General features: G+C 44.2%; 1 protein-coding gene across 1 annotated transcript; it reads right to left on the bottom strand.

Annotated features, from left to right (window-relative positions):
* Nucleotides 1–208: 208 nt before the first annotated feature.
* LOC115151072 (inhibin beta C chain-like) lies at nt 209–12,553 on the bottom strand. Its single transcript, XM_029695030.1, has 2 exons — nt 11,696–12,553; nt 209–3,034 (listed from the first exon to the last, which is right to left on the bottom strand). Exons 1-2 carry the CDS (start codon nt 12,141–12,143, stop codon nt 2,232–2,234), a joined length of 1,251 nt encoding a protein of 416 aa, XP_029550890.1. The 5' UTR covers nt 12,144–12,553; the 3' UTR covers nt 209–2,231.
* Between the last annotated feature and the right edge of the window lie 735 nt (nt 12,554–13,288).

Genomic DNA, 13,288 nt, shown 5'->3' with positions numbered 1-13,288 from the left:
GTAAGTGATGACTCAGCAATATGTGGACAACCAATTTTCTATGTAACAAAACAAAATACAAAAAAAACTACAAGGACAGAAAGAGTGAAAATAAGTCCACATGTAAATATTTTAGAATTTCCCTTTTAAGTTGCAGGGTTGTGTTGTTCTTTGTAAGCATTTAAAACAGGAAGTGCAACTCCTTGAGAAATCAAAAACGTCATCAGTGTCAAGTCAAAAATATTTATTTGTTTTGTTTAAAATACATTTTCAATAGAATTACGGAATACAGTACAATAAGACATATAAAAAAATAACATTTATTAATACAAATTATTCAAAATATCATGTAATATAAAATGACAATAGAATCTACTGGAATTGATATTCAATCAAATTGCTGGTGTCATTATCCAGTTACAGTATAGAGAAATTCTGTTTACCACAGATACAATATGAAGTTATATCAAGGGCCACACACTGTAGATAAAGCAAGGGCTTACGAAAATAACCTGATAACAATATTTTTGCCATTATCATTGTTTTTAACATGCAGTGACTTGAGTGCCAAAAATAGGAAAAGGCAGTAGAGAACAACCTGCTGCAGAATCTCATAAATATACAGTAAGCCGATAAAGTGCTCATGAAGAAATCATTGCCAATCATGAAAGTTATGTGAGGCTTTCTGTTTGGAAAAACTTTCACTTTTTGGTCTCACAATCAACGGTATTAGTTATCATCATGGTACATTCCAGACTGCAGTACATGTTCCCTATGGAAGGATGGCTCCTCAACGTGACATACATTAAGCTCTAGGACAGGAGGACAGGAAGTGCTTGCAGAAAAACAATATAATGTTCTATCATTCTAATGTTCTAAGAGCCAGGAAGTGTTTGCTATAGGATCCTGAGGGCCATGCTAGCATATCATACTGCAATGCAATATGGGGACATTTGCGCCACAGTCCAGGGTAGGGTAGGAAAGTCTACAGTACAGTATACACTGTTACTGCCAACCACACACAGATGAACACCATTAAGAAAGCAGCAAAGCGGTTTCAGCTTTAAACTTATCATACACACACATTATACCCATTTAGTGTAAACATTATAGCACGAAAACAAAGATAGACAGATACTTTATTTGCTTGAATGGATTAATCTAATGTGCATCAGCCCTAAACTTTAGATTTTGGAAAATGCAAACTCCAATGTTCCTTGGAGCATGCACATGCTTGCTGACCTATGTGTTTCATGGACCTTCACGTTCGCTGACACTGTGGCAATAGCTAAATGTTTGCTTGTACAGCTGAGTAATAACCTTGAGTTCATGCCGTCAAAGCCAGGCTGTTGCCTAACTGATTATCTGAGCAAATAATACAGTGCAGATGCTGATGAACCAATTTTTAACCTATCCACATCAGATATCTGCTCCTGTCTGGGTGGCTCCCCAGGAGTGAGATCTATTCCGATTATTTTAAAGCTTTTACTGCTGTCTTGTGTTGTATAAATCATCAGAATTGCATGAGTGCAATTGCATGAGTCTCTAGAACGTAGCTCCTCTGTGGATCTCAAGAAAGTTTAGAATTCAGAATCAGAACACCCAATTTGCCTTCTAAATGACAAAACAGTGGGGAAGTCCAAATGCTCTGCAAGGTATGTTGCTATACTCGTAATGGACTAGAAGGCAACTTTAAAATGAAGATTTTTTTTTTTTTTACACTACTGTATACAATGGCACTGTATTATGATGGGCATTCTCAGTCAGATATGTACGTGGGATATGTGTGGAAGAAACAAAGAAAAAGAGTAAGCTCTGCTCCATTTCCCTTAGGTCCAGGCACTGACTGCATAAATCTTACTGTGTCTTTCTTAGCTCACCTCACGCTCACCAGTAATACAAAACACAAAGTATAAAAGGAAATACAATAATAACAGCTCGTAGTTTTACAGTAAATTTTCAAAAAGGAATAAAGGCGATATATGAATCTCTCTCCTCTTTCTGTCGTGTGCTATCTGTGTATGACCAATTGACTAAACAAACCCTTTGAGCACTCAGTACTACTATTGGCGTTCAAAAACCCTCTATCGAATTGATGAAGACGGAATATCTTAAATTCTATACTGCATGATCGTGAAGTATGTATGTATGTGTTTGCATCTGTCTGTGCATGTGTGACACGTTCAATCTAGTCTTCTCAGACTAAAAGCATAACTAGCTGAATGTCTTGTCTTTCTCTTTCTTCTCTTTCTTTACGTACAGCCGCAGGACTCTACGATCATGTCAGGGACGTCGGTCTTGACGATGCTGTGCTGTGAGTTGAAGTAGACCATAGACAGAGGCCTGCGCTGGATGGGCACACAGCAGGAAGACACTGCTGTGTTGATGCCGTTGGCTTTGAGCTGGCTGAAGACTGTAGCGTGGAAGGAAGACGCGATGCCTGGAGACCCAGCCAGGGCCTGGGGACACTGGCCCATACAGTAATTCATGTGGTACCCTTCTGGAGCTATGATCCAGTCCTGCCACTGGATATCCTTGAACTTGACGTAGAAGTCCTTCTTGCAGCAGACCGTAACATCATCTCCGCACTGCAGGGACCTCTTCTGGAGGATGTGTTTGGGGTCCTCGCGGAGCCGCACCTGGGCCACCATGAACGGCTGGTGGGCCATGTCCATGGTCTTACCCAGCTCACATAGGTTCTGGCTAACGCCATTCTCCCCGTCTAACCCAGTCTCTGCGCAGGTGACTTCCAGCTGTAGCAGCCGCTGGTCCCCGTCCATGAACGCTTGCAGGGTGTGTGTAATGGGGAAGGTGTACCAGTTGCTCTTCTGCACATCCAGGATCTTCTCTAGGAGGAGGGTGCGGTTGGAGAAGCTTTCCCGAGGCCCGGAGAGGTAGATATGGGCTGTGACGGTGGGGCGGGGCCCCGAGTTAGGGGCGTCAGAGGAGCGGACGTACAGCCACAGGGCTGACTGGAGCACCTGAATGCTGTGGCCTTGCTCCTGCAGGAAGTGGAAGGTGAGGCGTGGCTGGGCACCAGTAGTGTCCATCTCATCTAGATCACAGAGAGAAGACACAGAGTGTGAGGATTGGTTTGTCATTTTATTACAATAAACAATATACCCGTAGGTGTATATATAATTTACTGTAAACCACGTGTCAAACTCATTCCATTGAGGGCTGAGTCTCTGGGGTTTCCGCTCCTCCCTTGTACTTGATTGATGAATTAAGGTCACTAATTAGTAAGGAACTCCTCACACCTGGTTGTCTAGGGCTTAATTGAAAGGAAAAAACAAAAACCTGCAGACACTAGGCCCTCCATGGAATGAGTTTGACAGCCCTGCAGTAACCCCATACCAGTCTTTCAGGGTAGTTCTAAGTGATGCCAATATTTTTCATATAAGTTCACAAGTCACAAAGTTACAGCATGTTATTTATTTAAGCAAAGATACAATCTCAAAATACGTAATATATCACACTAATTGAAGTGTCCTGGATTTACCTTAACTATGTTACGTCATCCAGGTTCAAAATTGAAATCAAATCATTCGTCGTTTCAATTGGAATGAGGTCAAATAGAATGAAGTGAGCTAAAGCTTGAGGTACAGATGTCGGATCTTAATATTTAATCGCAGGAGGAAAATAATCCTGAAGGATTTTAATGGACATTTAATATTTAGAATTGCCACCAGGGGGCAGCTGGAAGCAATGTTTGGAGCCTATACAATAACTTAGACCACCGGTTCACTGGGTGTCAGTTCAAGTAGCCTATGTAGGCTACGTGCAGGCTACAGCAGGTCTCATGTGAATTCTTATGTGGAATATAATAAATTGGCAATGTTTGTAGGGGGAAGATGTATTTTTCATTAGGGAAAATCTGTTTTTTTTAGATAAATTATTTTATTATATACTGAAGGCAAGCAATAAGCGAAATAAATTCATGGTTATCTCAGGTTCAGCGGGTACAGACACTGACAATGGCACACATATGCCAGAGTAGGCATGGCTTCAAATCTGGCCCACTACTGCCCTTTAAATTTATGGAACTAGTACTTTTCTAGTTACTCTCTGAAGGCTGTAATTTTACTCAAGTAATTTCTGAATGAAGCAATTTACTTTTTACTATGTTACATTATACCAAATAACTTCAGTTACATAGTCAGATGTCAGATGAAAACCTCCTAACCCATTTTGAAAAATAATAATTTTACACATTAATCGATACTATTGGTTCCCCTTTACATCTGTATGAACGCTTCACAACCCCTTGACCAATGAAATGTATTCAAAAGTGCTCGTCATCAAAACTCTTCAGTCCATTGGCTCTCAAAGTTGTCCGTCAAACCAAGTTTTTATCTCAACCACGCTCACTTCTCTCCTGAGGATATTTTTGTTCTTGGGTTCTTAGCCAGACGCGATCAAAAGAAAGTTACACTTTAATTACCTTCAGCCTTTGTAATATTATAGATTTCTGGAGTAAGATAAATATTTATAAGATATATTTCTGCTGTTGAAATTGTGTTTCGAGGACTAGTTAACTCGTTTTGGCTAATCCACAATCTGACAAAATTTAATCTCCTGTTTTTAACTCCCCATATGATCTGTTTGTTGGCCAACTAGCCAACTTGTCATTGGCATAAAGAGTGAACAGATTAATTGGATGTGTGTGGCAATAGCTAACTAGCTATCACATTAGGTTGCCAAACTGGCTAAGATAGCTAGCTGCAGTGTCAACCATGTAGCTAGCTAATGTAAACTAGATCAATGGGTCAGCGTTAAATCCGATTATTTATTTTTTTTGGGGGGGGGGGGTTTATTTACAGCTTGTAGCGGCACAACCGAGAGGGAGGAAAATGGGCCAGGCCAGAAAAAAGAAAATACCCTTCAAAGTGGAAAGGACAGGTTCGGTAGTAGGAGGGTAAATCCAGTTTTGTCTAGAAGGGATACAGCTTTTGTCAAAAATGCACTTTAAATAAATGAATAAATATAAATGAAATTATATGGTGAAATTAATTTTCATTAATGCTATTGAAATCGTAAAATTATTCCAATGTCTCGACTACCATATACAGTGCAAAGTATTCAGACCCCTTGCCTTTTTTCATTTTTTTACGTTATAGCCTTATTCTAAAATTGATTAAATAAATACAAATCCTCAATCTACACACAATACCCCATAATGACAAAGCAAAACTGTTTTTTAGAAATGTAGAAATTGAGCTCAGGTGCATCCTGTTTCCATTGATCATCCTTGAAATGTTTCTACAACTTGATTGGAGTCCACCTGGGGTAAATTCAATTGATTGGACATGATCTGAAATGGCAGACACCTGTCTATATAAGGTCCCACAGTTGACAGTGCATGTAAGAGCAAAAATCAAGCTATGAGACTGACGGAATTGTCCGTAGAGCTCTGAGACGACAGGATTGTGTCGAGGCACAGATCTGCAGAAGCGTACCAAAAAATGTCTGCAGCATTGAAGTTCCCCAAGAACACAGTGGCCTCCATTCTTAAATACAAGAAGTTTGGAACCATCTAGAACTGGCCGCACGGCCAAATTAAGCAATCGGTGGAGAAGGGCTTTGGTCAAAGAGGTGAACAAGAAACCGATGGTCACTCTGACAGAGCTCCAGAATTACTCCCTAACTATAAAATTTTCCGACAAGATAGAACTGCCAAAGGGGGCGGAGTAGGAATCTACTGCAGAGATTGACAGAACTCTGCAGGCTTACTATCCAGGTCTGTGCCCAAACAATTCGAGCTTCTTCTTTTAAAAATCCACCTTTCCAGAAACAAGTCTCTCACCAGTGCCGCTTGTTATAGACCCACGTCAGCCCCCAGCTGTGCCCTGGACACCGTATGTGAATTGATCGCCCCCCATCTATCTTCAGAGTTTGTACTGTTAGGTGACCTAAACTGGGACTTGCTTAACACCCCGGTCGTCCTACAATCTAAGCTAGATGCCCTCAATCTCACACAAATTATCAAGGAACCTACCAGGTACAACCCTAAATCCATAACCATGGGCACCCTCTTAAATATCATCCTGACCAACTTGCCCTCTAAATACACATCTGCTGACTTCAACAAGGATCTCAGCGATCACTGCCTCATTGACTGCATGCCTAATGGGTCCGCGGTCAAATGACCACCCCTCATCACTGTCAAATGCTCCCTAAAACACTTCAGCGGGCAGGGATTTCTAACCAACCTGGCCCAGGTATCCTGGAAGGATATTAACCTCATCCCATGCTTTCCTCTCCATCTTAAATAAGCATGCCCCATTCAAAAAATGTAGAACTAAGAGCAGATATAGCCCTTGGTTCACCCCAGACTTGACTGCCCTTGACCAGCACAAAAACATCCTGTGGCGTTCTGCATTAGCATCGAATAGCCCCCGCGATATGCAACTCTTCAGGGAAGTCAAGAACCAATATACTCAGTCAGTTAGGAAAGCTAAGGCTAGCTTTTTCAAACAGAAATTTGCTTCCAGTAGCACTAATTCCAAAAAGTTTTGGGACACTGTAAAGTCCATGGAGAATAAGAGCACCTCCTCCCAGCTTCCCACTGCACTGAGGATAGGAAACAATGTCACCACCAACAATCTACAAAAATTTGATAATTTTAATAAGCATTTTTTCCATGCTTTCCACCTGGCGACCCCCACCTGGCGGCCAACACCTCAGCAGCCCCTGCAGCAACTTGCCCCCCCCCCCCCCCCGCTTCTCCTTCACCCAAATCCGAACAGCTAATGTTCTGAAAGAGAGGCAAAATCTGGATCCCTACAAATCAGCTGGGCTAGACAATCTGGACCCTCTCTTTCTAAAATTATCGGCTGAAATTGTTGCAAACCCTATTACACCTCTCTTTTGTATCGTCTGAGATCCCTAAAGATTGGGAAGCTGCTGCGGTCATCCCCCTTTTCAAAGGGGGAGATACCTTAGACCCAAACTGTTATAGACCTATATCCATCCTGCTTGCCTTTCTAAATCTTCGAAAGCCAAGTTAATAAATAGATCATCGACCGTTTTGAATCCCACCGTACCTTCTCCACTATGCAATCTGGTTTCCGAGCTGGTCATGGGTGAACCTCAGCCACGCTCAAGGTCCTAAACAATATCATAACTGCCATCGATAAAAGACAGTACTGTGCAGCCGTCTTCATTGACCTGGCCAAGGCTTTCGACTCTGTCAATCACCGCATTCCTATCGGCAGACTCAATAGCCTTGGCTTCTCAAATGACTGCCTCGCCTGGTTCACCAATTACTTCTCTGATAGAGTTCAGTGTGTCAAATCGGAGGGCCCGTTGTCCGGAAGTCTGGCAGTCTCTATGGGGGTGCCCACAGGGCTCAATTCTCGGGCCGACTCTTTTCTCTGTATATATCAATGATGTCGCTCTTGCTGCTGGTGATTCTCTGATCCACATCTACGCAGACAACACCATTCTGTATACATCTGGCCCTTCTTTGGACACTGTGATAACAAACCTCCAAACGAGCTTCACTGCCACACAACACTCCTTCCGTGGCCTCCAACTGCTTTTAAATGCTAGTAAAACTAAATGCATGCCTTTCAACCGATCGCTGCCCGCACCCGCCCGCCCGACTAGCATCACTACTCTGGACGATTCTGACCTAGACAACTACAAATACCTAGATGTCTGGCTAGACTGTAAACTCTCCTTCCAGACTCACATTAAGCATCTCCAATCGGAAGTTAAATCTAGAATCGCTTCCTATTTCACAAAAAGCCTCCTTCACTAATGCTGCCAAACATACCCTCGTAAAACTGACTATCCTACCAATCCTTGACTTCGGCGATGTAATTTACAAAATAGCCTCCAACACTCTACTCAGCCAACTGGATGTAGTCTATCACAGTGCCGTCCGTTTTATCACCAAAGCCCCATATACTACCCACCACTGTGACCTGTATGCTCTCGTTGGCTGGCCCTCACTACACATCCGTCGCCAAGCCCACTGTGTCACATCCTGACCAGTATAGGGGCTATTTGTTATTGTAGTTTGGTCAGGATGTGGCAGGGGGTGTTTGATTTATGTGGTTCAGGGTGTGTTTTGTGTATGTGTTTAGGTAGAGGGGGTATTTGATTTATTAGTCCGGGGTTTGTTAGTCTATGTTCTATGTTAGTATATTTTCTATGTTCTATCTAGTCTTTTGTATTTCTATGTGTAGTTAATTGGGGTTGGACCTTCAATTGGAGGCAGCTGGTTATTGTTGCCTCTGATTGAGGGTCCTATAATTAGGAGTTTGTTTTCATGTTTTTTTTTGTGGGAGATTGTGCTTGTTTAGCTGTATGCCTGACAAGACTGTCCAGTTCGTTTGTGTTTTGTATAAGTTTATTGTGTTTCCCTTCTTCACCAAATAAAAAGAAGAGTATATATTTTCCCGCCGTGTCTTGGTCTTTACCCTACGACACCCGTGACAGAATCTCCCACCAACCACGGACCAAGCAGCGGAGAAGGGAGCAGCAACAATGCCTAGTAGAATCATGGACATTGGAGGAAATTCTGGACGGGGCTGGACCATGGCACCAGGCTGGGGAATATCGTCGCCCACCGGAGGAGATAGAGGCAGCCAAGGCGGAGTGGCGTTGGTATGAGGCTTTATACGCGCCGATGGGGAAGCACGAGAGGCACCCCCAATAATTTTGTTTGGGGGGGGCACACGGGTAGTTTGGCGGGGACAGGATTGAGCCGCAAGCCAACTCCCCGTGCTTATTATGGGAAGCAACTGGAGAGGAGAGCGCCGGAGTATGCGGAAGTGCGCACGATCTCGCCCATTCGCACGCACAGTCCGGTGCGAGCGATCCCAGCCCCTCGCAAGTGCCGTGCTAGAGTAGGCATCCAGCCTGGAAGGAGGATGCCTGCACAGCGCATCTGGCCACCAGTGCGCCTCCTAGGCCCAGGCTACCCTACGCTTGCTCTACTGTACCAGCACTCCGCTTGTGCAGGGCTGCTATTTCCATCCAGCCAGGACGGGTTGTGCAAGAGGTGTGCTCCAGACCTCCAGTGCTTACCCATGTCCCGGTGTATCCAGTTCCTGCTTCTCGTGCTGACCCTGAGGTGTGTAGTCTGGCGTCTCCTAAACCAGCACCACGCACCAGGCTTCCAGTGCGTCAGCCCAGTCCAACTCGTCCTGTTCCTGCTCCCCGCACTAGCCCTGAGGTGCGTGTCCCCAGTCTGGTACCTCCACTACCAGCCCCATGCATTAGGCTTTCAGTGCGTCAGCCCAGTCCCAGTCCAGAGTGTCCGGCAACAGTACCTCGTCCAGAGTGTCCGGCAACAGTACCTCGTCCAGAGTGTCCGGTAACAGTGTCTAGTCCGGCACCGAGTGAGACGGCCTACAGTCCGGCACCGAGTGAGACGGCCTACAGTCCGGCACCGAGTGAGACGGCCTACAGTCCAGCACCGAGTGAGACGGCCTACAGTCCGACACCGAGTGAGACGGCCTACAGTCCGACACCGAGTGAGACGGCCTACAGTCCGACACCGAGTGAGTCGGCCTACAGTCCAGAGCTCCTAGAGTCGGCCTACAGTCCAGAGCTCCTAGAGTCGGCCTACAGTCCAGAGCTCCTAGAGTCGGCCTACAGTCCAGAGCTCCTAGAGTCGGCCTACAGTCCAGAGCTCCTAGAGTCGGCCTACAGTCCAGAGCTCCTAGAGTCGGCCTACAGTCCAGAGCTCCTAGAGTCGGCCTACAGTCCAGAGCTCCTAGAGTCGGTCTACAGTCCAGAGCTCCTAGAGTCGCCCTACAATCCAGAGCTCCCAGAGCCCAGTCCAGGGTCTTCAGTGACTGGCCTCAGGCAGAGGTATGCAGTGGGGGTGGTTTGGTCCGGTAGGGGATTAAGGCCTGAGCCTAAGCCACCTCCACTGTGGGAGGTTTGGGGGGGTGTAGCACAGGAGCCGTCGGTGAAGGCAGCCACCCTCCCTTCCCTCCCTTTAGATTTGGGATTTATTTTTTGGGGGTTATTTTGGGGTTATTTGTGTGAGGTGCATCCGGGGTCTGCACCTTGGGGGGGGGGGGGGTACTGTCACGTCCTGACCAGTATAGGGGCTATTTGTTATTGTAGATGGGTCAGGACGTGGCAGGGGGTGTTTGATTTATGTGGTTCAGGGTGTGTTTTGTGTATGTGTTTAGGTAGAGGGGGTATTTGATTTATTAGTCCGGGGTTTGTTAGTCTATCTAGTCTTTTGTATTTCTATGTGTAGTTAATTGATGTTGGACCTTCAATTGGAGGCAGCTGGTTATTGTTGCCTCTGATTGAGGGTCCTATAATTAGGAGTTTGTTTTCATGTTTTTTTTTGCGGGAGATTGTGCTTGTTTAGCTGTGTGTCTGACAAGACTGTCCAGTTCGTTTGTGTTTTGAATACGTTTATTGTGTTTCCCTTCTTCACCAAATAAAAAGATGAGTATATATTTTCCCGCTGCGTCTTGGTCTTTACCCTACGACACCCGTGACACACTGGCTCCAGGTCATCTATAAGTCTTTGCTAGGTAAAGCCCTGCCTTATCTCAGCTCACTGGTCACCATAGCAACACCAACTCATAGCACACGCTCCAGCAGGTATATTGCACTGGTCATCCCCAAAGCCAACACTTCCTTTGGCTGCCTTTCCTTACAGTTCTCTGCTGCCAATGACTGGAACGAATTGCAAAAATATCTGAAGCTGGAGTCTTATATCTCCCTCTCTAACTTTAAGCATCAGCTGTCAGAGCAGCTTACCGATCACTGTACCTGTACACAGCCAATCTGTAAATAGCACACCTGACTACCTCATCCCCATGTTATTACTTACCCTCTTGCTCTTTTGCACCCCGGTATCTCTACTTGCACATCGTCATCTGCATATGTATCACTCCAGTATTAATGCTAAATTGTAATTATATTCGCCCCTATGGCCTATTTATTGCCTACCTCCCTACACTTCTACATTTGCACACACTGTACATAGATCTTTCTATTTTTCGTTTGTGTTATTGACTGTACATTTGTTTGTGTAACTCTGTGTTGTTTTTGTCGCACTGCTATGCTTTATCTTGGCCAGGTCGCAGTTGTAAATGAGAACTTGTTCTCAACTGGCCTACCTGGTTAAATAAAGGTAAAAATAACATAAATTAAATACAGAGATTACAGAGGAGTATAGAGTGCAGTGATGTGTCCTTTATTGACCATTGGTGGCAAATCTGATGGCGGAATATTAAAGAACATCTAGCAGCTCGAGAGCACCCTTTCCTGCCGATGTATAAATTACATCTCTGTAATCTAGCATGGATAGGATGGCCATCTGATTAATAAATACAATAAGAAAGGTAGCATATTAAACTAAATTGAGGGTCTTCAATTTAAGTACAGAATAATACAAAATGTTCTGAGACCAGGTTGAATCACTAAGTTCATTTGAATTTCCTGACGCATCTGGAAAATGATTGCCAACAAAATAGTGATCAAGTTAAGATTAGACATCTGTAGGCCTACCTTGATATTCCCCAGTTCTCAAGTCAGGGTTTCAATGTAAATGTCTGAGCTCAGTATTTTAATTGACATGGCTTATTTCAATTTTTCCAAAAGCGCATTCGATTCAGTCAGTAGTCTACATTGGAGGTAATAACCAAACGCCCAATAAAGTCCATAAGAAAGTAAACAATAGTGACACTAGTGTAGGCTACACTATAATGTTCAAAATAACTTAACTTACCCATTTCTGCGAAGCTCACTATTTCATATCCCTGATCTTTTGTATCATTGATCTTAATTTCAAGTTCAATGGTGCCGTCCGGTCTGACTCGCCCCGCGTGCAGTTTGCGGAGAGCCGTGATAAGCGCAGCGCGGGACACAGTCGAGGTGATGTTCGGTCTCTCTTTCAGGTGCAGCTTGTTCAATATCTGTTGCTTGGCTATCTCAACCAGGAGCCTCTGCTCCGAATCCTTCTCCATCGGCGGAATGCCACAAGACGCGCAGCCAGGCGTGGTCCCTGCGGTGGTCGCAGCCTCCAGTCCCTTCACCAGCAGAGACGTCATCAATGAAAACATTAGAAATGTGGAAGAAGATGAGAATAGCATGTTGGTGGGCTCTCTAGACACATGGATACTATGTATTTTAGAGGCAGGCGCAAGTGTAAGATCCGATAATATTAAAGAGGGCATGTTTGAAAAAGTTGTTCTTCGAGTTGCTTTGGATGCTGATATATTTGCATTCAACAAGTTCCTGAACTGTTCCAGTCAGAGGGACCTTGTTCCTGCAGGTGGATACCTCGAAGACAAGGATGAGAGAGCGTGAGTGGTACTTCAACACCTAATGATGCTCCACATAACCGGGGTAATCCACCAAAGGTTGTGACACTTTATAGGGACACACCAATGAGTGCATCAAGGAAATGACAGGCACTGTATCTGACTCTCTCTGACAGGACACACACGAACACAAAAAAAGCATGGCACATGCGCTTTAGCGCACAGTGATCAATTTGGCCACATTATTACGCACAGTGCTTTGAAGGATAAGAGAGGGTATATTATCGATCACAGTCATCACTACACTATATCACCGAATAATAAACTCCAGTTGCCAAACACTTATGGCATGCCACGTAGACCAGGAAGCTTAAGCAACTTTGACGCGTCATTATTTGAATAATGGCATGGAGCCAAGGTATTACTCAGCGCGACGCGTCACGAACTGTGAACTTTACCCCAGGTAATTATCCCTCTTTTTACTCAAGCTCCGTCTGATCAGATAGCTTGATAATGTAAATCAGCACATGTAGGCCTACAATAAATATGATGCAATCAATTAGGCCTATTGCTCTGTCGGGAAGGTTTCTACAGAGGGAGGGTCCCGTATTGATAACTGAAGTAGACTCTCTCAATTAGAACTTGAAATTGTACTTATGTTAATCGAAGAGTTGTATATTTTATTCTATGCTTTTTCTGTATCATGTATTTAACCATGTGAATCATTTGGCCTAATGCCCAATGCCAGGGTCTGAATTGGATGGTCAATATTATGGGCTTTGTGCACTTTAAAAAAGGCTTGCCTTTTTACCCAAATGCAAAATGGTGTCCAATATACTCACATTACACAGTTCGAAGTTATTAATGGCTCCATGGTGAACAAGCAATGCTGCAATTGGCTTGAAAGGGGATTGATAGAGATAAGCAGCTATTCATACAATGTTAGCGCAGTATTATCCTGCATCTACAAGAGATTATGAATAAAAGACAGATTTTGTACCAAGCATATTTCTGTGTATGTAGGCCTTGGCCAATAGACCTGCCTCTGCCTGCCCACT

This window comes from Salmo trutta, chromosome 16 (assembly GCF_901001165.1).
Source record: "Salmo trutta chromosome 16, fSalTru1.1, whole genome shotgun sequence".
Lineage (NCBI taxonomy): Eukaryota > Metazoa > Chordata > Actinopteri > Salmoniformes > Salmonidae > Salmo > Salmo trutta.
The sequence above is the reverse complement of the archived record's forward strand: the minus strand, read 5'-3'. Positions and strand labels throughout refer to the sequence as shown.

Coding starts and splice junctions, on each gene's coding strand:
- LOC115151072 (XM_029695030.1), bottom strand. CDS start 12,143: ATGCCCTCTTTAATATTATCGGATCTTACACTTGCGCCTGCCTCTAAA. Junction 3,035..11,695: donor AGTGAGCTTCGCAGAAATGG/GTAAGTTAAGTT, acceptor TCTGTGATCTAG/ATGAGATGGACACTACTGGT.